The sequence below is a fragment of the Rhinatrema bivittatum genome, chromosome 19 (assembly GCF_901001135.1).
Source record: "Rhinatrema bivittatum chromosome 19, aRhiBiv1.1, whole genome shotgun sequence".
In the NCBI taxonomy this organism is placed as follows: Eukaryota; Metazoa; Chordata; class Amphibia; order Gymnophiona; family Rhinatrematidae; genus Rhinatrema; species Rhinatrema bivittatum.
The window spans coordinates 41,240,084-41,267,307 of NC_042633.1; the positions used below are offsets into that span (position 1 = coordinate 41,240,084).

A 27,224-nucleotide genomic window follows, 5' to 3' on the forward strand; every position below is an offset into this window, starting at 1 on the left:
TGTCACCTCTAGGACTGGAGGGATCAGGGGATGGGAGCAGGGATACAGAGCCCTGTCACCTCTAGGACTGGAGGGATCAGGGGATGGGAGCAGGGATACAGAGCCTGTCAGCCTCTAGGACTGGAGGGATCAGGGGACTGGAGCAGGGATACAGAGCCTGTCACCTCTAGGACTGGAGGGATCAGGGGATGGGAGCAGGGATACAGAGCCTGTCACCTCTAGGACTGGAGGGATCAGGGGACGGGAGCAGGGATACAGAGCCTGTCACCTCTAGGACTGGAGGGATCAGGGGACGGGAGCAGGGATACAGAGCCTGTCACCTCTAGGACTGGAGGGATCAGGGGACTGGGAGCAGGGATACAGAGCCTGTCATCCTCTAGGACTGGAGGGATCAGGGGATGGGAGCAGGGATACAGAGCCTGTCACCTCTAGGACTGGAGGGATCAGGGGATGGGAGCAGGGATACAGAGCCTGTCACCTCTAGGACTGGAGGGATCAGGGGATGGGAGCAGGGATACAGAGCCTGTCACCTCTAGGACTGGAGGGATCAGGGGACGGGAGCAGGGATACAGAGCCTGTCACCTCTAGGACTGGAGGGATCAGGGGACTGGGAGCAGGGATACAGAGCCCTGGCACCTCTAGGACTGGAGGGATCAGGGGACGGGAGCAGGGGTACAGAGCCTGGCACCTCTAGGACTGGAGGGATCAGGGGACGGGAGCAGGGGTATAGAGCCTGGCACCTCTAGGACTGGAGGGATCAGGGGACGGGAGCAGGGGTACAGAGCCTGGCACCTCTAGGACTGGAGGGATCAGGGGACGGGAGCAGGGATACAGAGCCTGTCACCTCTAGGACTGGAGGGATCAGGGGATGGGAGCAGGGATACAGAGCCTGTCACCTCTAGGACTGGAGGGATCAGGGGATGGGAGCAGGGATACAGAGCCTGTCACCTCTAGGACTGGAGGGATCAGGGGATGGGATGCAGGGATACAGAGCCTGTCACCTCTAGGACTGGAGGGATCAGGGGATGGGAGCAGGGATACAGAGCCTGTCACCTCTAGGACTGGAGGGATCAGGGGACGGGAGCAGGGATACAGAGCCTGTCACCTCTAGGACTGGAGGGATCAGGGGACGGGAGCAGGGATACAGAGCCTGTCACCTCTAGGACTGGAGGGATCAGGGGACGGGAGCAGGGATACAGAGCCTGTCACCTCTAGGACTGGAGGGATCAGGGGATGGGAGCAGGGATACAGAGCCTGTCACCTCTAGGACTGGAGGGATCAGGGGATGGGAGCAGGGATACAGAGCCTGTCACCTCTAGGACTGGAGGGATCAGGGGATGGGAGCAGGGATACAGAGCCCGTCACCTCTAGGACTGGAGGGATCAGGGGATGGGAGCAGGGATACAGAGCCTGTCACCTCTAGGACTGGAGGGATCAGGGGATGGGAGCAGGGATACAGAGCCTGTCACCTCTAGGACTGGAGGGATCAGGGGATGGGAGCAGGGATACAGAGCCTGTCACCTCTAGGACTGGAGGGATCAGGGGACGGGAGCAGGGATACAGAGCCTGTCACCTCTAGGACTGGAGGGATCAGGGGACGGGAGCAGGGATACAGAGCCTGTCACCTCTAGGACTGGAGGGATCAGGGGACGGGAGCAGGGATACAGAGCCTGTCACCTCTAGGACTGGAGGGATCAGGGGACGGGAGCAGGGATACAGAGCCTGTCACCTCTAGGACTGGAGGGATCAGGGGACGGGAGCAGGGATACAGAGCCTGTCATCTCTAAGACTGGAGGGGTCAGGGGATGGTAGCAGGGATACAGAGCCTGTCACCTCTAGGACTGGAGGGATCAGGGGACGGGAGCAGGGATACAGAGCCTGTCACCTCTAGGACTGGAGGGATCAGGGGACGGGAGCAGGGATACAGAGCCTGTCACCTCTAGGACTGGAGGGATCAGGGGACGGGAGCAGGGATACAGAGCCCGTCACCTGTAGGACTGGAGGGATCAGGGGATGGGAGCAGGGATACAGAGCCCGTCACCTCTAGGACTGGAGGGATCAGGGGACGGGAGCAGGGATACAGAGCCCGTCACCTCTAGGACTGGAGAGATCAGGGGACGGGAGCAGGGATACAGAGCCCGTCACCTCTAGGACTGGAGGGATCAGGGGACGGGAGCAGGGATACAGAGCCCGTCACCTCTAGGACTGGAGGGATCAGGGGACGGGAGCAGGGATACAGAGCCCGTCACCTCTAGGACTGGAGGGATCAGGGGACGGGAGCAGGGATACAGAGCCCGTCACCTCTAGGACTGGAGGGATCACGGGACGGGAGCAGGGATACAGAGCCCGTCACCTCTAGGACAGGAGGGATCAGGGGACGGGAGCAGGGATACAGAGCCTGTCGCCTCTAGGACTGGAGGGATCACGGGACGGGAGCAGGGATACGGAGCCTGTCGCCTCTAGGACAGGAGGGATCAGGGGACGGGAGCAGGGATACGGAGCCTGTCACCTCTAGGACTGGAGGGATCAGGGGACGGGAGCAGGGATACAGAGCCTGTCACCTCTAGGACTGGAGGGATCAGGGGATGGGAGCAGGGATACAGAGCCTGTCGCCTCTAGGACTGGAGGGATCAGGGGATGGGAGCAGGGATACAGAGCCTGTCACCTCTAGGACTGGAGGGATCAGGGGATGGGTGCAGGGATACAGAGCCTGTCACCTCTAGGAGTGGAGGCTCAGGGGATGGGTGCAGGGATACAGAGCCCGTCACCTCTAGGACTGGAGGGATCAGGGGATGGGAGCAGGGGTACAGAGCCCGTCACCTCTAGGACTGGAGGGATCAGGGGATGGGTGCAGGGATACAGAGCCTGTCACCTCTAGGAGTGGAGGCTCAGGGGATGGGTGCAGGGATACAGAGCCCTGTCACCTCTAGGACTGGAGGGATCAGGGGATGGGAGCAGGGATACAGAGCCCTGTCACCTCTAGGACTGGAGGGATCAGGGGATGGGAGCAGGGATACAGAGCCCGTCACCTCTAGGACTGGAGGGATCAGGGGACGGGAGCAGGGATACAGAGCCCGTCACCTCTAGGACTGGAGGGATCAGGGGACGGGAGCAGGGATACAGAGCCCGTCACCTCTAGGACTGGAGGGATCAGGGGACGGGAGCAGGGATACAGAGCCCGTCACCTCTAGGACTGGAGGGATCAGGGGACGGGAGCAGGGATACAGAGCCTGTCACCTCTAGGACTGGAGGGATCAGGGGACGGGAGCAGGGATACAGAGCCCGTCACCTCTAGGACTGGAGGGATCAGGGGACGGGAGCAGGGATACAGAGCCCTGTCACCTCTAGGACTGGAGGGATCAGGGGACGGGAGCAGGGATACAGAGCCTGTCACCTCTAGGACTGGAGGGATCAGGGGACGGGAGCAGGGATACAGAGCCTGTCACCTCTAGGACTGGAGGGATCAGGGGATGGGAGCAGGGATACAGAGCCTGTCACCTCTAGGACTGGAGGGATCAGGGGATGGGAGCAGGGGTACAGAGCCCGTCGCCTCTAGGACTGGAGGGATCAGGGGATGGGAGCAGGGATACAGAGCCCGTCGCCTCTAGGACTGGAGGGATCAGGGTGGGTTAGAAGTGCGCGTGCAGAGATCTGCAGACATTAGAAAGTGACTGAGATATCTTTGGCTGTACCTGGATGGGCAGGACGATTAATGCCACACATATCATGATGACCACCAGCAGCTGGGACGGCCAGATCTTGGGTGTGACGTCTCCGAAGCCCACAGTGGAGAAGGTGACGATGCAGAAATACAGGGAGTCGAAGAGAGTCAGATTGTTGCCGGCCCTCTCCAGGTGCTGGATGCCGCAGATGCTGCCAAGGAAGGAGAGGGTCAGCGGGCATCTCTCTCCACCGCTCCCCCCCCCCAGCTCTCTCCACCGCTCCCCCCCCCTCCCCATGATCCTCCCCCCCCCTCCAGCTCTCTCCACCGCTCCCCCCCTCCCCATGATCCTCCCCCCCCCCTCCCGCTCTCTCCACCGCTCCCCCCCTCCCCATGATTCCTCCCCCCCCCTCCAGCTCTCTCCACCGCTCCCCCCCCTCCCCATGATCCTCCCCCCCCTCCAGCTCTCTCCACCGCTCACCCCCAGCTCTCTCCACCGCTCCCCCCCTCCAGCTCTCTCCACCGCTCCCCCCCCCTCCCCATGATCCTCCCCCCCCCCCTCCAGCTCTCTCCACCGCTCCCCCCCCTCCCCATGATCCTCCCCCCCCCCCTCCAGCTCTCTCCACCGCTCCCCCCCTCCCCAATGATCCTCCCCCCCCCTCCAGCTCTCTCCACCGCTCCCCCCCCCCCCCCATGATCCTCCCCCCCCTCCAGCTCTCTCCACCGCTCCCCCCCCAGCTCTCTCCACCGCTCCCCCCCTCCAGCTCTCTCCACCGCTCCCCCCCCTCCCCATGATCCCTCCCCCCCCCCCTCCCAGCTCTCTCCACCGCTCCCCCCCTCCCCATGATCCTCCCCCCCCCCCAGCCTTTACACTGGCAGCACCCCAAGGGGGGAAGCGGAGGTGGCCCCTTGCGGGCGGGCGACTCACCAGGTGAACATCAGGCAGAGCAGGGTGCAGATGAGAATCAGGACCTGGTTGAACATGGCCGAGTGAGTCCGCTGGATGGCTCGGTGGAGGTCGTTCTGGGAGGGAGAGGAAAGCAAGGCGCTTAATTCATAAAGTCAACAGGATAAAATGACAAATCTTGGTACCTAATCCACTGGGAAGCGAGTCCTTCATGCTGGGATAATCTTTTTAATCTACTGGTAGATGATAAATCCTTCATTCCTGGGCAGATTTCTCTCTCAGTGAGCGAATTCTCTCTCCTTTTATTCGGGGAGGGGGCTGGTTTATTCCAGCAGGGTCCATCATGGCCCCAGACCCTAACTCTGCTTCCCCCCCCCCCTCCCCACCTCATGCCGCCTGCCAAGGGGAAGCTCAAGCTGGGAGCTTAGGGTGGGGGTCGTCGGGGCCGTAAAGGTCACACGTCCAGGCTCCCACCCCAACGCTCCCTCTTCCTCCAGCCCCCAGACCTGGCCCTGGAAGAGGCAGGAACCAGGTCATCCTCTCCCTCCCTCCCTGCCCCCCCCTCCCCCAGAGCAGGAAAAGGCACAGGGTACAGGAGAAAGGTCATCACACGGGGACCAGGTCCCTGCCCCAGAGAGCTTGGTGGGGTTTAGAACCCAAACCTCCGGTCTCCCAGCCGACCCGCAATCTCCCGGGGCAACGTCTGAACGTGCGCTTGCTTCGCGCACACCTGGGCAGGCGGGAACCTGGTTGGCAAGGCAGGGGTACGCGAGGAATGAGGGCAGACTGAACGCCCTCCTTCACTTTTTTTTACCAATTTAAAATATTTGTCGGCCGCCTATGTGGGAACGTGCGGTGCCCGGGCGAATTACGGGTCAGCGCGAAAAAACAAGAGAAACAAAACAAAATGAGTGCGTGCCAGAAAAAACAGAAAAGGCTTCCATCGGGAGCTCCTAAGGGGGGTGACCTGTCGGACTGTGCTGGTGCCACACCCCCCCCCCCCCCGAGAGCAGCGACGACTCCCCCCCACCCCGACGCACGGCGCGGCCAGCCCAGGCAACGCCGAGCGAGGGAAGCGCAAGCCGGGAGCTCAGATGCAACATCTCGAAAGCCAGAGGTGCCTGCAGCTGTGCAGCGGCTGGCGCGGAGTCAGGGAAGACACACGGCTCCCCCTCCCCTCCCCGGCCCCTAACTCACGATCATATTCTCCAGCGCATGCTTGGCCAACCAGCAGTTCAAGAAGACGGGGATGAAGAGATTCCTCAGGGGAGGCCAGAACACCTGCCGAGGAAAAGAGAGAGCAGAGCATTCAGAAGAGGCAGAGCAGCTCACCGCTCCTCATCCTGCGCTGCACCAACATCTCACCAACACACGGACAGCCTGCGTACAGCACGGAGAGACGAAGAGCGGACCTTCATCAGAGCCTCATGCAGGCGTCACACTGATACACGTAAAGCATGAATACAGCACAGACAGCTGAAGAGCAGATCTTCATCAGAGCCCCATGCAGGCGTCACACTGATACACGTAAAGCATGAATACAGCACAGACAGCTGAGGAGCAGATCTTCATCAGAGCCCCATGCAGGTGTCACACTGATACACGTAAAGCATGAATACAGCACAGACAGCTGAGGAGCAGATCTTCATCAGAGCCCCATGCAGGTGTCACACTGATACACGTAAAGCATGAATACAGCACAGACAGCTGAAGAGCAGATCTTCATCAGAGCCCCATGCAGGCGTCACACTGATACAAGTAAAGCATGAATACAGCACAGACAGCTGAAGAGCAAATCTTCATCAGAGCCCCATGCAGGTGTCACACTGATGCACGTAAAGCATGAATACAGCACAGACAGCTGTAGAGCAGATCTTCATCAGAGCCCCATGCAGGCGTCACACTGATACACATAAAGCATGAATACAGCACAGACAGCTGAAGAGCAGATCTTCATCAGAGCCCCATGCAGGTGTCACACTGATACACGTAAAGCATGAATACAGCACAGACAATGGAAGATCAGATCTTCATCAGAGCCCCATGCAGGCGTCACACTGATACACGTAAAGCATGAATACAGCACAGACAGCTGAAGAGCAGATCTTCATCAGACCCCCGTGCAGGTGTCACACTGATACACGTAAAGCATGAATACAGCACAGACAATGGAAGATCAGATCTTCATCAGAGCCCCATGCAGGCGTCACACTGATGCACGTAAAGCATGAATACAGCACAGACAGCTGAAGAGCAGATTTTCATCAGACCCCCGTGCAGGTGTCACACTGATACACGTAAAGCATGAATACAGCACAGACAGCTGAAGAGCAGATCTTCATCAGAGCCTCATGCAGGCATCACAATGATACACGTAAAGCATGAATACAGCACAGATGGCTGAAGAGCAGATCTTCATCAGACAAGTCTCACATTGACACACGTAAAGCATGAATACAGCGTCATTCCACGCCCTCTCGCACACAAGCCGGGGCGGGCTAAGGCTTTTAATCCCTTACTGCCAGGCGAGGGCAGCACTGGGCAGGGGGCTTGGGACGAGCCAGCGCAGTGTGTGCCGCCATCGCCCGCCGCTGGCGTCAGTCCTTCCCTGCAGGCGCGGGGAGGAGCGAGACTTACGGTCAGGATGAAGGGCACGGTGTTCAGCATCTCCAGGAGGAATGGGACGTGCAGCACCTGCTCCCAGATGTTGCCCTGGCAAGCCAAAAGAGCAAAGGCGATGAGCATCCCCTTCCCCCCCAGCAACTCTCCCTCCCCTCCAGCAGCCAGGCCGCAGCACATCCCTGCCCTCTCCCCCCCCCCCCTCCTTCTATTGCCTCTATGGTCAGCCTGAAAGGAGTAACTATGGATGTACACAGCACTGTACAAATAAACATGAGAGGCAGTGCCCTCCCCAAAGAGCTTACCATGCAATATCCTGTGAGCAGGAGGGGCAGGGGAGGGGTAAATCTTTGCATCCGAATTCTGATGAGGTGAGCCCTCCCCCTCCCCACACCCACCCCAGACCCCCCCTACTGTAGCATGCTGGAGATGACCCCCCCCAAACCCCAACCCTCCTCCCCCTGAACGCCCAGTGCGACCTCCACCATCCCCCCCCCCCCCACGGCAGAGACCCAACGAGATGGGAGGGGCCGGCAGAAGACCTTGACTGACCTTGTAACCCAGATAAGCCAGCAGCATGGCCTCCGAAAAGCTGATGAAAGCCACCAGTACCTGAGAGGAAAGGGGAGGGGTGAGAGAGGGGAAACAAGACACACGCCGTCAGGCGAGGGGGGGGGACAACGGGTGAGAACCACCCCCCCCCCCCCCGCAGGCCATGGTGCGGGCGAGGGTCTCCGCGCGGCTTACCTGTAACCCCCAGAGAGGCAGCGGTCTGTTCACCCATATGATGGACGCCCTGCAGAGAGAAGAAGAGTAGGAGGTGAGGCGTCTGAGGAGAGGCAGGGGGGGGGTGGCGGGGAGAGAGGAGAGAGGACCCCCTTTCCCCGTGGAAAGGCAGGATGGAGCGTGCCAGAGAGGGTGGGGGTGGCCCGGGGGTGGCCAGGGGGTGAGGGGAATCCGCTTACCAGTCAAACTTATTCAGTTGATGGCCGGACTGGTTTTGCTTGTGGCACTCCCAGCTAAAAATGAGAGAGAGAAAAAAACAAAAATTAAAAACACAGGCAGGCAAGAGATGCAGAACCCGGGATCCGGTCGGCAAGCGTCGCAGACACAGCCACGGGGGAAGATTTCCACGGACGGTGCACGCCTGGGTGAGATGGGAGCGGGCGGCTGCCTCCTGTGACTCCGGGTCTGCCCTGCGGGCCCAAGGTCCGGGAGAACGGCGCCGCTGAGACCCAACTCGTGAGAGGCCGAGGACCTTCCGCCGCCGCTGGCAGCCGTGGGGCTTAGATAAAGAGGGTGACGGGGTGAGCGACCTCCGCAACGCCCTCAGCAAGCCAGACCACGTCCACTGCCCGAAAACAACATCTTTCTGCTTCAGACACAACCACCTCCCACTGATCTGGATGATGAATTACTTCTAAATTACAGCCACCAAAACAGCAAATAGGGGGGAGAGGATCAAAGCCTGGGAGATTACAGGGACACGGGGAGCTCCTCTAGTGTTACAGTATAGGGGGGAGAGGATCAAAGCCTGGGAGATTACAGGGACACGGGGAGCTCCTCTAGGGTTACAGTATAGGGGGGAGAGGGGAGAGAGCTCAGGAGGTTACAGGGACACAGGGGAACTCCTCTAGGGTTACAGTATAGGGGGGAGAGGGGAGCAGAGCTCAGGAGGTTACAGGGACACAGGGGAACTCCTCTAGTGTTACAGTATAGGGGGGAGAGGGGAGAGAGCTCAGGAGGTTACAGGGACACAGGGGAACTCCTCTAGTGTTACAGTATAGGGGGGAGAGGGGAGCAGAGCTCAGGAGGTTACAGGGACACAGGGGAACTCCTCTAGGGTTACAGTATAGGGGGGAGAGGGGGAGAGAGCTCAGGAGGTTACAGGGACACAGGGGAACTCCTCTAGTGTTACAGTATAGGGGGGAGAGGGGAGCAGAGCTCAGGAGGTTACAGGGACACGGGGAGCTCCTCTAGTGTTACAGTATAGGGGGGAGAGGGGAGAGAGCTCAGGAGGTTACAGGGACACAGGGGAACTCCTCTAGGGTTACAGTATAGGGGGGAGAGGGGAGAGAGCTCAGGAGGTTACAGGGACACAGGGGAACTCCTCTAGTGTTACAGTATAGGGGGGAGAGGGGAGCAGAGCTCAGGAGGTTACAGGGACACGGGGAACTCCTCTAGTGTTACAGTATAGGGGGGAGAGGGGAGAGAGCTCAGGAGGTTACAGGGACACAGGGGAACTCCTCTAGGGTTACAGTATAGAGGGGAGAGGGGAGAGAGCTCAGGAGGTTACAGGGACACGGGGAGCTCCTCTAGTGTTACAGAATAGGGGGGAGAGGGGAGAGAGCTCAGGAGGTTACAGGGACACAGGGGAACTCCTCTAGGGTTACAGTATAGAGGGGAGAGGGGAGAGAGCTCAGGAGATTACAGGGACACGGGGAGCTCCTCTAGTGTTACAGTATAGGGGGGAGAGGGGAGCAGAGCTGAGGAGGTTACAGGGACACAGGGGACTCCTCTAGTGTTACAGTATAGGAGGGAGAGGGGAGTAGGGATGTGAATCGTGTCCTCGATCGTCTTAACGATCGATTTCGGCTGGGAGGGGGAGGGAATCGTATTGTTGCCGTTTGGGGGGGTAAAATATCGTGAAAAATCGTTAAAAATCGTTAAAAATCGAAAAATTGAAAAACCGGCACATTAAAACCCCCTAAAACCCACCCCCGACCCTTTAAATTAAATCCCCCACCCTCCCGAACCCCCCCCCCAATAACTTAAATAACCTGCGGGTCCAGCGGCGGTCCGGAACGGCAGTGGTCCGGAACGGGCTCCTGCTCCTGAATCTTGTCGTCTTCAGCCGGCGCCATTTTCCAAAATGGCGCCGAAAAATGGCGGCGGCCATAGACGAAAAGATTGGACGGCAGGAGGTCCTTCCGGACCCCCGCTGGACTTTTGGCAAGTCTCGTGGGGGTCAGGAGGCCCCCCACAAGCTGGCCAAAAGTTCCTGGAGGTCCAGCGGGGGTCAGGGAGCGATTTCCCGCCGCGAATCGTTTTCGTACGGAAAATGGCGCCGGCAGGAGATCGACTGCAGGAGGTCGTTCAGCGAGGGTTCCGGCGCCTCGCTGAACGACCTCCTGCAGTCGATCTCCTGCCGGCGCCATTTCCGTACGAAAACGATTCGCGGCGGGAAATCGTTAGAATCTGTATTGTATTGTGTTCCATAACGGTTTAAGACGATATTAAAATTATCGGACGATAATTTTAATCGTCCTAAAACGATTCACATCCCTAGAGGGGAGAGAGCTCAGGAGGTTACAGGGACACGGGGAGCTCCTCTAGTGTTACAGTATAGGAGGGAGAGGGGAGCAGAGCTCAGGAGATTACAGGGACACGGGGAGCTCCTCTAGTGTTACAGTATAGGGGGGAGAGGGGAGCAGAGCTCAGGAGGTTACAGGGACACAGGGGACTCCTATAGTGTTACAGTATAGGAGGGAGAGGGGAGAGAGCTCAGGAGGTTACAGGGACACGGGAGCTCCTCTAGTGTTACAGTATAGGGGGGAGAGGGGAGCAGAGCTCAGGAGATTACAGGGACACGGGGAGCTCCTCTAGTGTTACAGTATAGGGGGGAGAGGGGAGCAGAGCTCAGGAGGTTACAGGGACACAGGGGACTCCTATAGTGTTACAGTATAGGAGGGAGAGGGGAGAGAGCTCAGGAGGTTACAGGGACACGGGGGAGCTCCTCTAGTGTTACAGTATAGGAGGGAGAGGGGAGAGAGCTCAGGAGGTTACAGGGACACAGGGGGCTCCTCTAGTGTTACAGTATAGGGGGGAGAAGGGAGCAGAGCTCAGGAGGTTACAGGGACACAGGGGAGCTCCTCTAGTGTTACAGTACAGGGGGGAGAGAGGAGAGAGCTCAGGAGGTTACAGGGACCCGGGGGACTCCTCTAGTGTTACAGTATAGGGAGGGAGAGAGGGAGAGAGCTCAGGAGGTTACAGGGACACAGGGGGAGCTCCTCTAGTGTTACAGTATAGGGGTGAGAGGATCAAAGCCTGGGAGATTACAGGGACACAGGGGAGCTCCTCTAGTGTTACAGTATAGGAGGGGAGAGGAAGAGAGAGCTCAGGAAGGTTACAGGGACACAGGGGAGCTCCTCTAGTGTTACAGTATAGGGGGGAGAGGAGAGCAGAGCTCAGGAGGTTACAGGGACACAGGGGAGCTCCTCTAGTGTTACAGTATAGGGGGGAGAGGGGAGCAGAGCTCAGGAGGTTACAGGGACACAGGGGAGCTCCTCTAGTGTTACAGTATAGGGGGGAGAGGGGAGAGAGCTCAGGAGGTTACAGGGACACAGGGGGAGCTCCTCTAGTGTTACAGTATAGGGGGGAGAGGGGAGAGAGCTCAGGAGGTTACAGGGACACAGGGGACTCCTCTAGTGTTACAGTATAGGGGGGAGAGGGGAGAGAGCTCAGGAGGTTACAGGGACACAGGGGACTCCTCTAGTGTTACAGTATAGGGGGGAGAGGGGAGAGAGCTCAGGAGGTTACAGGGACACAGGGGAGCTCCTCTAGTGTTACAGTATAGGAGGGAGAGGGGAGAGAGCTCAGGAGGTTACAGGGACACAGGGGAACTCCTCTAGGGTTACAGTATAGAGGGGAGAGAGCTCAGGAGATTATAGGGACACGGGGAGCTCCTCTAGTGTTACAGTATAGGGGGGAGAGGGGAGCAGAGCTCAGGAGGTTACAGGGACACAGGGGACTCCTCTAGTGTTACAGTATAGGAGGGAGAGGGGAGAGAGCTCAGGAGGTTACAGGGACACGGGGAGCTCCTCTAGTGTTACAGTATAGGAGGGAGAGGGGAGCAGAGCTCAGGAGATTACAGGGACACGGGGAGCTCCTCTAGTGTTACAGTATAGGGGGAGAGGGGAGCAGAGCTCAGGAGGTTACAGGGACACAGGGGAGCTCCTATAGTGTTACAGTATAGGAGGGAGAGGGGAGAGAGCTCAGGAGGTTACAGGGACTCGGGGAGCTCCTCTAGTGTTACAGTATAGGGGGGAGAGGGGAGCAGAGCTCAGGAGATTACAGGGACACGGGGAGCTCCTCTAGTGTTACAGTATAGGGGGGGAGAGGGAGCAGAGCTCAGGAGGTTACAGGGACACAGGGGACTCCTATAGTGTTACAGTATAGGAGGGAGAGGGGAGAGAGCTCAGGAGGTTACAGGGACACGGGGGAGCTCCTCTAGTGTTACAGTATAGGAGGGAGAGGGGAGAGAGCTCAGGAGGTTACAGGGACACAGGGGAGCTCCTCTAGTGTTACAGTATAGGAGGGAGAGGGGAGCAGAGCTCAGGAGGTTGCAGGGACACACGGGACTCCTCTAGTGTTACAGTATAGGAGGGAGAGGGGAGCAGAGCTCAGGAGGTTACAGGGACACAGGGGAGCTCCTCTAGTGTTACAGTATAGGGGGGAGAGAGGAGAGAGCTCAGGAGGTTACAGGGACACAGGGGAGCTCCTCTAGTGTTACAGTATAGGGGGGAGAGGGGAGCAGAGCTCAGGAGGTTACAGGGACACAGGGGAGCTCCTCTAGTGTTACAGTATAGGGGGGAGAGAGGGAGAGAGCTCAGGAGGTTACAGGGACACAGGGGGCTCCTCTAGTGTTACAGTATAGGGGGGAGAGAGGAGAGAGCTCAGGAGGTTACAGGGACACAGGGGGAGCTCCTCTAGTGTTACAGTATAGGGGAGGAGAGGGGAGCAGAGCTCAGGAGGTTACAGGGACACAGGGGAGCTCCTCTAGTGTTACAGTATAGGGGGGAGAGAGGAGAGAGCTCAGGAGGTTACAGGGACACGGGGGAGCTCCTCTAGTGTTACAGTATAGGGGGGAGAGGGGAGAGAGCTCAGGAGGTTACAGGGACACAGGGGAACTCCTCTAGTGTTACAGTATAGGGGGGAGAGGGGAGAGAGCTCAGGAGATTACAGGGACACGGGGGAGCTCCTCTAGTGTTACAGTATAGGGGGGAGAGGGGAGAGAGCTCAGGAGATTACAGGGACACGGGGAGCTCCTCTAGTGTTACAGTACAGGGGGGAGAGGGGAGCAGAGCTCAGGAGGTTACAGGGACACAGGGGAGCTCCTCTAGTGTTACAGTATAGGGGGGAGAGGGGAGAGAGCTCAGGAGGTTACAGGGACAGAGGGGGGGAGCTCCTCTAGTGTTACAGTATAGGAGGGGAGAGGGGAGAGAGCTCAGGAGGTTACAGGGACACGGGGAGCTCCTCTAGTGTTACAGTATAGGAGGGGAGAGGGGAGAGAGCTCAGGAGGTTACAGGGACACAGGGGAGCTCCTCTAGTGTTACAGTATAGGAGGGGAGAGGGGAGCAGAGCTCAGGAGGTTACAGGGACACAGGGGAACTCCTCTAGTGTTACAGTATAGGGGGGAGAGGGGAGAGAGCTCAGGAGGTTACAGGGACACGGGGGAACTCCTCTAGTGTTACAGTATAGGGGGGAGAGGGGAGAGAGCTCAGGAGGTTACAGGGACACAGGGGGACTCCTCTAGTGTTACAGTATAGGAGGGAGAGGGGAGCAGAGCTCAGGAGGTTACAGGGACACAGGGGACTCCTCTAGTGTTACAGTATAGGAGGGAGAGGGGAGCAGAGCTCAGGAGGTTACAGGGACACGGGGGAACTCCTCTAGTGTTACAGTATAGGGGGGAGAGGGGAGAGAGCTCAGGAGGTTACAGGGACACAGGGGGACTCCTCTAGTGTTACAGTATAGGAGGGAGAGGGGAGCAGAGCTCAGGAGGTTACAGGGACACAGGGGACTCCTCTAGTGTTACAGTATAGGGGGGAGAGGGGAGAGAGCTCAGGAGGTTACAGGGACACGGGGGAGCTCCTCTAGTGTTACAGTATAGGGGGGAGAGGGGAGAGAGCTCAGGAGGTTACAGGGACACAGGGGAACTCCTCTAGTGTTACAGTATAGGGGGGAGAGGGGAGAGAGCTCAGGAGGTTACAGGGACACAGGGGAACTCCTCTAGTGTTACAGTATAGGAGGGAGAGGGGAGAGAGCTCAGGAGGTTACAGGGATAAATACTTTCTCCATTTGCTCTAATTGTCTCTTTTCTTTGAGATTGGCTCTGGGGCAGTGGATAAAGGTCAGAGTGCAAGTTTGTGGATGATCTGTAGCTCCCTCCCTCCCCCGAGTCACTCACCAGCCCCCTCGCTCCTCTTGGGGGTCGTCCAGCAGTACCCGCACGATGTAAAACAAGCAGCTCAGCAACTTCAAGAAAAAGTTAAACAAGCGAACCCGAAGGCCTGGAATGGAAGAGCCAAGTGTGCATCAAGGATTAAAGCAGCGGAAACTGGCAGAGACACCCCCCCCCCCCCCCCGATAACTGCTGCAGGGGTCCTCCTGACTGTTAGGGATAGCCCCCACTAACCCAGCAACCAGCCGTCATGCATAGCAAAGAGAGGAACAGGGCAAATCCCAGATAGCTCTCAAACTAGGAAACAGAGATGGAGACTGGAGGGAGCAGGGATACAGAACCTGTCACCTCTAGGACTGGAGGGATCAGGGGATGGGAGCAGGGATACAGAGCCTGTCACCTCTAGGACTAGAGGGATCAGGGGATGGGTGCAGGGGATGGGAGCAGGGATACAGAGCCTGTCACCTCTAGGACTGGAGGGAGCAGGGGATGGGAGCCGGGATACAGAGCCTGTCACCTCTAGGACTGGAGGGATCAGGGGATGGGAGCAGGGATACAGAGCCTGGTACCTCTAGGACTGGAGGGCTCAGGGGATGGGTGCAGGGATACAGAGCCCGTCACCTCTAGGACTGGAGAGATCAGGGGATGGGAGCAGGGATGCAGAGCCTGTCACCTCTAGGACTGGAGGGATCAGGGGATGGGAGCAGGGATACAGAGCCTGTCACCTCTAGGACTGGAGGGATCAGGGGATGGGAGCAGGGATACAGAGCCTGTCACCTCTAGGACTGGAGGGATCAGGGGATGGGAGCAGGGATACAGAGCCTGTCACCTCTAGGACTGGAGGGATCAGGGGATGGGAGAAGGGATACAGAGCCTGTCACCTCTAGGACTGGACTGATCAGGGGATGGGAGCAGGGATACAGAGCCTGTCACCTCTAGGACTGGAGGGATCAGGGGATGGGAGCAGGGATACAGAGCCTGTCACCTCTAGGACTGGAGGGATCAGGGGATGGGAGCAGGGATACAGAGCCTGTCACCTCTAGGACTGGAGGGATCAGGGGATGGGAACAGGGATACAGAGCCTGTCACCTCTAGGACTGGAGGGATCAGGGGATGGGAGAAGGGATACAGAGCCTGTCACCTCTAGGACTGGACTGATCAGGGGATGGGAGCAGGGATACAGAGCCTGTCACCTCTAGGACTGGAGGGATCAGGGGATGGGAGCAGGGATACGGAGCCTGTCACCTCTAGGACTGGAGGGATCAGGGGACGGGAGCAGGGATACGGAGCCTGTCACCTCTAGGACTGGAGGGATCAGGAGACGGGAGCAGGGATACGGAGCCTGTCACCTCTAGGACTGGAGGGATCAGGGGACGGGGGCAGGGATACGGAGCCTGTCACCTCTAGGACTGGAGGGATCAGGGGACGGGGGCAGGGATACGGAGCCCGTCACCTCTAGGACTGGAGGGATCAGGGGACGGGGGCAGGGATACGGAGCCCGTCACCTCTAGGACTGGAGGGATCAGGGGACGGGAGCAGGGATACGGAGCCCGTCACCTCTAGGACTGGAGGGATCAGGGGACGGGAGCAGGGATACGGAGCCGTCACCTCTAGGACTGGAGGGATCAGGGGAGGGGAGCAGGGATACGGAGCCCGTCACCTCTAGGACTGGAGGGATCAGGGGACGGGAGCAGGGATACGGAGCCCGTCACCTCTAGGACTGGAGGGATCAGGGGACGGGAGCAGGGATACGGAGCCCGTCACCTCTAGGACTGGAGGGATCAGGGGATGGGAGCAGGGATACGGAGCCCGTCACCTCTAGGACTGGAGGGATCAGGGGATGGGAGCAGGGATACGGAGCCTGTCACCTCTAGGACTGGAGGGATCAGGGGATGGGGGCAGGGATACAGAGCCCGTCACCTCTAGGACTGGAGGGATCAGGGGATGGGAGCAGTGATACGGAGCCCGTCACCTCTAGGACTGGAGGGATCAGGGGATGGGAGCAGGGATACGGAGCCCGTCACCTCTAGGACTGGAGGGATCAGGGGATGGGAGCAGGGATACGGAGACTGTCACCTCTAGGACTGGAGGGATCAGGGGATGGGAGCAGGAATACAGAGCCTGTCACCTCTAGGACTGGAGGGCTCAGGGATGGGTGCAGGGATACAGAGCCTGTCACCTCTAGGACTGGAGGGATCAGGGGACGGGAGCAGGGATACAGAGCCTGTCACCTCTAGGACTGGAGGGATCAGGGGATGGGAGCAGGGATACAGAGCCTGTCACCTCTAGGACTGGAGGGATCAGGGGATGGGAGCAGGGATACAGAGCCTGTCACCTCTAGGACTGGAGGGATCAGGGGATGGGTGCAGGGATACAGAGCCTGTCACCTCTAGGACTGGAGGGATCAGGGGACGGGAGCAGGGATACAGAGCCTGTCACCTCTAGGACTGGAGGTATCAGGGGACGGGTGCAGGGATACAGAGCCTGTCACCTCTAGGACTGGAGGGATCAGGGGACGGGAGCAGGGATACAGAGCCTGTCACCTCTAGGACTGGAGGTATCAGGGGACGGGTGCAGGGATACAGAGCCTGTCACCTCTAGGACTGGAGGGATCAGGGGATGGGAGCAGGGATACAGAGCCCGTCACCTCTAGGACTGGAGGGAGCAGGGGACGGGAGCAGGGATACAGAGCCTGTCACCTCTAGGACTGGAGGGATCAGGGGATGGGAGCAGGGATACAGAGCCTGTCACCTCTAGGACTGGAGGGATCAGGGGACGGGAGCAGGGATACAGAGCCTGTCACCTCTAGGACTGGAGGGATCAGGGGATGGGAGCAGGGATACAGAGCCTGTCACCTCTAGGACTGGAGGGATCAGGGGACGAGAGCAGGGATACAGAGCCTGTCACCTCTAGGACTGGAGGGATCAGGGGATGGGAGCAGGGATACAGAGCCTGGCACCTCTAGGACTGGAGGGATCAGGGCATGGGGCAGGGATAGACAGTGGCTTGGGTTATGGATACAGAGGGGGTTGGGGCAGGGATGCTGAGTCTTTTACTTTGAATCCTGACTGAAGCTCACACTGTCTGAGGGTCTTCCTCTCATCATACACTTACTCGATCTCTGGTTTTTGATGAAGAACAGTTTTAACCTCTCCTTGAATGAATGCTCATTTACGTAGAACTCCACCTGGACTCTGAGAAGAGAACAGAACAAAATGATTTAGAAATCTTTCATTTTAAAAAGTCCCATCCACCATTAAAAGTACAGAACTTCTTCTATCCGCTAAAGCTTTATTTAACTTTGTTTTTCTCTTTCAATATTTAGTACCTGCTCATTACTGCTCATACTTCTACATGGACCCTGACAGCACCGCTCTCCTCTCTAATCACCCTCCTCCCACCAGCTTTCTTCAGTGATGTCACAATCCAGGGCTTATGACATCACAACTCCCCTCCATAATCAGCTTTTCTTTCTTGATTCCACCAATGATGTCACAATCCAGAGTCTATGACATCACACTGCTCTCTTTTTCATCCCTGGGAAATTAGGGAAAAGAGTCACTAGTAGTTTTGCAGACAATCTCCCTTTAACTGGAGGTGTAACTAGAACACTTAGTAATCACTCTGAGAATGTATTTAATGTATAAATATATCATTTGCATTTAATTAGGTGTACAACATTATGCTTTACCAGCTATTGGTACTAACTGAATTTCTCTGAAATTTAAACCAATAAGTTCCACACCCACATCACCGTTCAGTTTCAAGATAAGCAGTACTGAACTGGAGGGAATGCAGCAGGACAGGAGTGAGGTGCATTGGCAGAGCTGTGTGTGAGGGTCTCAGTACTGGAATAGCAGGAGGTGCTGCAGGGCAGGAGTGAGGTGCATTGGCAGAGCTGTGTGTGAGGGTCTCAGTACTGGAATAGCAGGGGGTGCTGCAGGGCAGGAGTGAGGTGCATTGGCAGAGCTGTGTGTGAGGGTCTCAGTACTGGAATAGCAGGGGGTGCTGCAGGGCAGGAGTGAGGTGCATTGGCAGAGCTGTGTGTGAGGGTCTCAGTACTGGAATAGCAGGGGGTGCTGCAGGGCAGGAGTGAGGTGCATTGGCAGAGCTGTGTGTGAGAGTCTCAGTACTGGAATAGCAGGGGGTGCTGCAGGGCAGGAGTGAGGTGCATTGGCAGAGCTGTGTGTGAGGGTCTCAGTACTGGAATAGCAGGGGGTGCTGCAGGGCAGGAGTGAGGTGCATTGGCAGAGCTGTGTGTGAGGGTCTCAGTACTGGAATAGCAGGGGGTGCTGTAGGGCAGGAGTGAGGTGCATTGGCAGAGCTGTGTGTGAGGGTCTCAGTACTAGAATAGCAGGAGGTGCTGCAGGGCAGGAGTGAGGTGCATTGGCAGAGCTGTGTGTGAGGGTCTCAGTACTGGAATAGCAGGGGGTGCTGCAGGGCAGGAGTGAGGTGCATTGGCAGAGCTGTGTGTGAGGGTCTCAGTACTGGAATAGCAGTGGGTGCTGTAGGGCAGGAGTGAGGTGCATTGGCAGAGCTGTGTGTGAGGGTCTCAGTACTAGAATAGCAGGAGGTGCTGCAGGGCAGGAGTGAGGTGCATTGGCAGGGCTGTGTGTGAGGGTCTCAGTACTGGAATAGCAGGGGGTGCTGCAGGGCAGGAGTGAGGTGCATTGGCAGAGCTGTGTGTGAGGGTCTCAGTACTGGAATAGCAGGGGGTGCTGCAGGGCAGGAGTGAGGTGCTTCGGCAGAGCTGTTTTTGATCTAGAAGTGGCTATGCGCCAGTGCTCTCAGATGCACTTGTATTTAAAAAAAAAATCACAGCAAATTTGTCAGGAGAAAGAAAAAAAGAGACTGCGGCTTGTTGACTTCAGTGTCTTCGGCATGAGCGTAAGTTAATGGGACATCAGTCACACTCCGAATTCCAATTAGAGCCGATTCCTGGAGACTAATGTGAATGGAAGCCTCATCCCAGCCCGTAGATATTAATTATTTGATCTATCAATTCCTGTTGGTTAGAGAACCCTGTCTGAGACCAGTTGCACATACCAGGACACCGCCAGTGTCGCGAGAGGGGGGGAGGGGATGCAGTGAAGAGCCCTATGTACGAGTGACCCCCCACATAAACGTCCAGGCCCCGTGCCACCCCCAGGCAGGGCTGTCCTTAGGGGGTGGGGGACAACTGGGGCTACGGGGTAGCTGCACTCCCCGCCCTGCACACAGACTCCCACCCGGGCTCTCCAGCGTCAGGGCATCCACCCTCTCGCCTCACGAGAGCCGAGTCACTCCTGGCCCGCAGCCCCCACCCCAGGGTCAGCCCTGGCAGCAGAGAATCCGCCTTCCTGCAGTGCTGGGAGTCACCACCCAGGAGAAGGACCCCGGAGCCCATGGGCACAGTGGCCATGCAATCCTCAGCAGTCAGAAAAGCAAACAGAAGGTTAGGAGTGATCGGGGAAAAAGGAACGGAGAAGAGACCGGGTCTGACCCAGCAGGGCAGGATGTGTCACAGGCACACTCAGTCCTTCAGCAGAGTCCCTGCAATATCCCAGCAGGATGTGTCACAGGCACACTCAGTCCTTCAGCAGAGTTCCTGCTATATCCCAGCAGGATGTTACAGGCAGACTCAGTCCTACAGCACAGTCCCTGCAATATCCTCCAGCAGGATGTGTTACAGGCACACTCAGTCCTTCAGCACAGTCCCTGCTATATCCCAGCAGGATGTGTTACAGGCACACTCAGTCCTTCAGCAGAGTCCCTGCTATATCCCAGCAGGATGTTACAGGCAGACTCAGTCCTACAGCAGAGTTCCTGCTATATCCCAGCAGGATGTTACAGGCAGACTCAGTCCTACAGCAGAGTCCCTGCTATATCCCAGCAGGATGTTACAGGCAGACTCAGTCCTACAGCAGAGTTCCTGCTATATCCCAGCAGGATGTTACAGGCAGACTCAGTCCTACAGCAGAGTCCCTGCAATATCCTCCAGCAGGATGTGTTACAGGCACACTCAGTCCTTCAGCACAGTCCCTGCTATATCCCAGCAGGATGTGTCACAGGCACACTCAGTCCTTCAGCAGAGTTCCTGCTATATCCCAGCAGGATGTTACAGGCAGACTCAGTCCTACAGCACAGTCCCTGCAATATCCTCCAGCAGGATGTGTTACAGGCACACTCAGTCCTTCAGCACAGTCCCTGCTATATCCCAGCAGGATGTGTTACAGGCACACTCAGTCCTTCAGCAGAGTCCCTGCTATATCCCAGCAAGATGTGTTACAGGCACACTCAGTCCTCCTGCACAGTCCCTGCTATATCCCAGCAGGATGTGTTACAGGAACACTCAGTCCTTCAGCACAGTCCCTGCAATATCCCAGCAAGATGTTACAGGCACACTCAGTCCTATACCACAGTCCCTGCTATATCCCAGCAGGATGTGTTACAGGGACACTCAGTCCTCCTGCACAGTCCCTGCTATATCCCAGCAGGATGTGTTACAGGAACACTCAGTCCTTCAGCATAGTCCCTGCTATATCCCAGCAGGATGTATTACAGGCACACACAGGCCTTCAGCACAGACCCTGCTATCTCATGGCAGGATGTGTTACAGGCACACTCAATCCTCCTGCATAGTCCCTGCTGTCTCATGGCAAGATGTGTTACAGGCACAGTCAGTCCTCTTGCACAGTCCCTGCTATATCCCAGCAGGATGTATTACAGGCACACTCAGTCCTCTTGCACAGTCCCTGCTATATCCCAGCAGGATGTATTACAGGCACACTCAGGCCTTCAGCACAGTCCCTGCTCTCTCATGGCAAGATGTGTTACAGGGACACTCAGTCCTCTTGCACAGTCCTTCCTGTTTCATAGCAAGATGTGTTACAGGGACACTCAGTACTCTTGCACAGTCCCTGCTGTCTCATGGCAGGATGTGTCACAGGCACACTCAGTCCTCTTGCACAAGACCTGCTGTCTCATGGCAGATGTGTTACAGGGACACTCAGTCCTCTTGCACAGTCCCTGCTGTCTCATGGCAGGATGTGTCACAGGTACACTCATTACTCTTGCCCAGTCCCTGCTGTCTCAGGGCAGGATGTGTCACAGGCACACTCAGTCCTCTTGCCCAGTCCTTGCTGTCTCATGGCAGGATGTGTCACAGGCACACTCAGTCCTCTTGCACAGTCCCTGCTGTCTCATGGCAGGATGTGTCACAGGCACACTCAGTCCTCTTGCACAGTCCCTGCTGTCTCATGGCAGGATTTGTCACAGGCACACTCAGTCCTCTTGCACAGTCCCTGCTGTCTCATGGCAGGATGTGTTACAGGCACACTCAGTCCTCTTGCACAGTCCCTGCTGTCTCATGGCAGGATGTGTTACAGGCACACTCAGTCCTCTTGCACAGTGAGGGTCTCAGTACTGTGTATAAAGTACTGAGACTGCACATCCTCCAGAGGTCTCATTCAAATGAAGGGTCTCACTGCAGTCTCCTTCCCTGCTGCTTTTCCTGCCCTCGCTGATGTTCATGGAGTGGGAATCACACGGGGAGGACGTCTCAGGACTGTGCCTGGCTGGTAATCTCAGGCCTGCCTCGCTGTACTATGTAGGCATAGACACTCTCTGTCTCTCTCTCTCTAATCTCCATCATCTCTCCGTGTGGAGACGCGCGCAGGCATAAAACCAAGACACCCCCCTCCTCCCCCCCGCAGGAAGCCATATTGTGCACTGGAATAATTAGGCCGGGGAGGATGGAAAATCAATTTTCGGTGAGCGGATTCATCCTCCGCCATCACGAACTTCCATCGTGGGGCCCGGGCTGCAGCTGCACCAGTCACGGTGGAAACTGGGATTTATGTGTGCGTGTCTGTCTCTGTGTGTCTGCCTCTGTGTGTCTGTCTCTGTGTGCGTGTCTGCGTGTATGTGCGTGTGTCTGTCTCTGTGTGTGTGTGTCTGCCTCTGTGTGCAGGTGTGTCTGCCTCTGTGTATGTGTGTCTCTGTGTCTGCTCTGTGTGCGTGTGTGTGTCTGTGTGCGTGTGTGTGTCTCTGTGTGCGTGTGTGTGTCTGTGTGCGTGTGTGTCTGCCTCTGTGTGCGTGTCTGCCTCTGTGTGTCTGCCTTTATGTGTGTCTGTCTCTGTGTGCAAGTCTGTGTGTGTGTCTCTGTATCCGTGTCTGTGTGTCTCTGTATGTGTTTGTGTGTGCCTGTCTCTGTATGTGTCTGTGTGCGTCTGTCTGTGTGCGTCTGTGTGTCTCTGTATGTGTGTGTGTCTGTCTCTGTGGCATGTCTGTGTGTGTGTCTCTGTATGTGTCTGTGTGTGTCTGTGTGCATCTGTCTGTGTGCGTATGTGTGTCTGTGTGTGTGTCTCTGTATGTGTGTGTGTGTGCGTATGTGTGTGTGTGTGTGTGGCTGTCTCTGTATGTCTATGTGTGTCTGTGTGCGTATGTATGTGTGTGTCTCTGTATGTGTGTCTGTGTGCGTATGTGTGTGTGTGTGCGTGTGGCTGTCTCTGTATGTGTGTGTTGTGTGTTTTCTGAATTTTATAAGGAGAGGGATGGAGGTTGGGGGGGACATTGGTCAGCAGGGATGGTTTAATATTTTTATTTTCCTCACTCAGTCCTGTAATGTCCCCCCTCCCTTGCCAATACGCACACTCAAAGCCGTCAGTCACTCAGTCCCCCCCCCCACCACTCAGCCTCCCCACCCCGGATAAACACCCCCCCCCCCCCCACTCAGCACCACCATCCAGTGAGCTCCCCTTCACACTAAACTCTCCCCCCCATCCAATAACAGAACAACAGAGCCCTCCCCCCCCCCAATCCCCTGGCACTCCCAGAGCTGGTGCTTAGCGAGTCTCGTGGCTGCCGGGGAGTGGACGGTCCGTGTGCGCGAGTGGGGGCCATGACCACCGAAGCCACGTACAGGATCTCCCGCCAGAGCTGGGGCAGGGGGAGAGGGGGGAGAGACAAGGTTTGTAGGGAACCTAAACCCGCTAGGGACCTACTGCAGGACCATGGGCCCTCCAGGAGAGCCCGGAAAGTACAACCCCCCCCCCCCCCAAAGTTTATCTAAATAACCGCGACGTTCTGCACACCCTGGGACCATGTGTGCCTTGGCATGCGAGAAGTGCATCCGGGACTTTCAAGTTGCTTATAATGACATTTCCCAAAAAAAAACGCCCAAGGGTCTTCTGTGCAATTAAAAATAAAAGCCCCCCCCCCCAGAGGACCAGTTTCTCTCCTCCGCTAATACCATTAAAAGGATCCTACGGCTCCACTCGGCCAATCTCTTCTCTGAGGATGAAGTCCGAGGTCTTTCGCTGACCTCAAAACCAGACCGAATGGGACGGAGCCCCCAACGAATCCCTGCACCCGCCTCATTTCCAAAAACAGATGCTCTGCATCCACAAACGCCCCCCCCACCCCCACCCCGTCGAGGGGGCACATAACCCAACGAGAGAAGAGGCGCCCCCCCCCCCCCCGGAGACTTCCCGCAAAGGAAGGGGCACGGCAGCCGAACCGGGGTGGGGGGTGATGCGTCTGAGCAGGACCGGCGCCAGAAGCGGGAAACTCTCCCTCTCCTGCCTTCTAATTCTCGCCTTGGCATATTCCTTTTGGCAACGCCTGAGCAGATTTCGGGCCAAGAAGCATTCTTGAATCTCGAGAGAGAGCGAGAGTTGGCAAGGTGCATTGCCTGCACACCGGCCCCGGCAGCCACAAGCCGCAGGTGTTGTGTGGGAAGAGATTTCTTGGGTAGAGAGAACTTGCAAAAAAAAAAAACTTAGAGCAAACCATTTCCAAGCCGCGGCAGGATCGCTTTGGATAGGGGGGGTCCCGACTCCCCCTCCCCCACCCCGCACTCTATACGACCAAGGGGGCGCGCTAGCGTTGCAGCCACCTCGGGAGCGGGCAGTTTGGCCGCACCATTCCCGTCAGCTTTCTCCCAAAAGGGGAAGGGAAGAGTTATTGCCCTCACTCTCCAACTGGAGTTGGGGGAGAGAGTTGAGGCAATGGGGAGGGAGTGGTAATAACAGGGAAAGAGAGCTAGAAGAGACAAGCGGAGGGGGCGCGAGAGGACGACCCAGGAGACACCGAAACGAATGAGCTATTCGGCACTAGGGATGTGCATTCGTTTCATACGTTTCCCATTACATGTCAATTAGATGTGCATTCGTTTCATGCGTTTCATATTACATGCTTGTACAGGAAACGGACAAAATGTATGAAACGAATGCACGTCCCTATCGGCACCGGTCTGTTACGCCGCCGCCCTCACTGGGAGCAGGTTTCTGGGCCCCTGGAAACTCTTCCTCGTAGCGTAACGCGTCGGTGCACGCTTTCTTCTCTCCCCAGGGGCACAGCGGCGGCGGTGGTCTGCTAGCTAAGGCTGTCTGCTCCCAGACTGAATTGACTCAAATATCTGATGCAACTCTGCAGCATGGACTTGTCTTTGACCGAGCGGTCAGCTGGCAAGAGACATCAAGTGAACTGCCAGCCTCGCGAATATTACGCTGCAAACCACTCGCTGGTTGCATTTAGTCCCCTTAATAAGTTGTTGGTTTTTTCTTTTTCCCAGTCGGCAGCCAGTAACGAGACAGATGCCGCGGTTTGGTGCTGCCACGCAGGGTGCGTTTAAGTAATTCAGGAAAGCGCGATTTTCACAAAAAAATAAAAAGTCTATTCTTTCCACTTCTGGAAATGCACAGCAAAGAACCACGGAGCCTGGATTTATAGAGCAATAATTTGCGTACAAGCCTGAGCGATGCCTGACCTCGGGCGTCCATGGAAGATCTTTTTAGCCTGCCGGACAGCGCGCGGCGCCGAACCGTGCCAGCCGGGGGGGGGGGGCCCAGATCCGTTCACAGAAACGCACGGTCCTCGCTCTTCGTATTCACTGCCGGAACGTGCGGAGCGGTGCATACGAAACCCCGAGGTCCAGGAGCCCAGTTCAGGGGGGGTAGGGGGCCACCGGCAGTATGTGCGCGGGGGCAGGTCACGCCGGCACTTTGGGTGGCCAGGGGCTACCCGCGCACGTTACCGGAGGTGCCGCGTGATTCGTATTCGCTCGGATCCGGCACGCACTGGGCTCGGCTTCCGCCGCACCAGTAGAAACCGCGCGCCCGCCGTTCCCCGTCCTTCTGGCGGCTCCGGCCTGGGTGAGCGCCTGTCGGGCTTTGCTTCTTTCTGACCACCGCCATGCGTTCTTTATGATCTGTTATGCATTTTTTTTTTTGGATACATTGCTAAGTAATTTTGCGCTTATTTTTATTTTTTTAATTGCTTTTGGATTTCTTGCTTGGAAAGGTGGTCTGGCACCGTTATCGACTTGTGAGTTAAGCTGGATCGGACGGACCCCCCCCCCCCCCCGAGAGTCAGCAGCGGACCTGGGGATTAGAACTCAGCCTCCCACCAGCTCTTGCTGACTCGTAGCTCTGCGCTTTTAACGCGGTTCCTCCCTTCCCTTGTCGCAGCCCATGTTCTCAAACAGCTGCGGGGCGCAACATCCCACAGCCTGCTAGGACACAACCCGGGCCTGAGAGGTTCGGCTTGTGAAAAGCGAGAGGAGAGAGAGAGGTGCAGGCCCCCAGCACCCCCCCAGTTCTTTCATGGACCCCTGGAGGACAATTCTCAGAAGGATCCAGCCGGGTAACTAAGCAGTCAGGTGGCTTAGGGTAGCCTGGGCTGACAACCTTCACTGGGAGGCTGCATTCGGACCCGGGAAAACTGCCCAGCGGGGTTAGGTGCGGGCAGGTAGAGGGTGCAGACGGGGACGCACAGGCATTTGCATGCATAAATTTGCACCATCACTGATGCACCTCCCCCACCCCAAACCCTGATTTGAATAATGCTCCCCCCCCCCCCACATTTCCCGCACCCTAAAATGACCCACTCAAGACACAAACATTCTCCCTCTATCCCTGATCTCCCCCCTCCCCAGATACAAGAGGAGGGTCTGCTCACCTCCACCCTGCTCCAGCGGGAGAAGAGCAGAACCAGGGGCCTACCCTTAACTCCTCACCAGAGAGAAATTCTGGTCTCACCCTGCCACCATCTCTAGCACTGCAGAGGCACAGGCATCCCTGTAGCAGGTAACACATAGGAGACATTAGAGTGTGATGTAAGGCACAGCCCAGCACCTGGGTGGCAACCCCACTGCACCAGAGCAGCACAACGGCCCTACCAACACCGTGCCAGCCCTACAGCCCCTGTACACCTCCCGTGGGGACGAGAGAGAGCCAGCAGGCCTGAGACAGCCCCTGTACACCTCCTGTGGGGACGAGAGAGAGCCAGCAGGCCTGAGACAGAGCCCTACCCAGACGCTGCTGCACGCCAGCAGAGTCCCTCCCCCTGGCCACACACGCCCCAGCTACAGAATATAGTAAGACGGACAAGTCTAGGCAGTCGGATAGAGCCTGTCCGCCCAGAAACCTGTTGCAGGCAGTAAGTGTGTGTGTGTGTGTTACCTCCCCCCTACCCCCATGCCTTCTTCCCGAGCCTGGGACAGAGGAGGAAACCTGCCTCACCTCCTGCAGAGCCGCCCGGCACGGGATATTTACAGCTGCGTGCGGTGCAGATCGCCGTGACTCGCCAGCGCCCCCTGCAGGTCTCCCAGGGGAGGGCATTAGAAACAAAAAAAACCCCGAACTGGAAACCCCACCCATGAAGCTGGACTCGGGGGGCAATGCAAGACCGGAGAAAGGGAAATGCAGGCACGCTTCCCCCCCCCCCCCCCCCCAAAAAAAAAGAAAGGTGCCAGAGGGTGGGGAGGGGAGAGCGGCAAGAGCTGTGGGATCCTGCCCCCAGGCCTGGATCTGATCGGGGGGGGAGAAGCTGGGAGGCAGAGCAATCTCCAGGCCGGGAGGGACAGACAGGGGGT

General features: G+C 57.4%; 1 protein-coding gene across 1 annotated transcript in view; it reads right to left on the bottom strand.

Annotated features, from left to right (window-relative positions):
• Positions 1–27,224, bottom strand: part of LOC115080951 (potassium channel subfamily T member 2-like) — a 94,981-nt gene that overhangs the window by 45,042 nt on the left and 22,715 nt on the right. The window contains exons 2-10 of the mRNA XM_029585426.1: positions 17,483–17,562; positions 14,375–14,477; positions 8,153–8,206; positions 7,935–7,983; positions 7,740–7,799; positions 7,206–7,280; positions 5,766–5,849; positions 4,590–4,684; positions 3,693–3,873 (exon numbers count right to left, since the gene is read on the bottom strand). Coding sequence (XP_029441286.1) covers positions 3,693–3,873; positions 4,590–4,684; positions 5,766–5,849; positions 7,206–7,280; positions 7,740–7,799; positions 7,935–7,983; positions 8,153–8,206; positions 14,375–14,477; positions 17,483–17,562 — 781 coding nt within the window. The remainder of the gene's footprint in view (positions 1–3,692; positions 3,874–4,589; positions 4,685–5,765; positions 5,850–7,205; positions 7,281–7,739; positions 7,800–7,934; positions 7,984–8,152; positions 8,207–14,374; positions 14,478–17,482; positions 17,563–27,224) is intronic.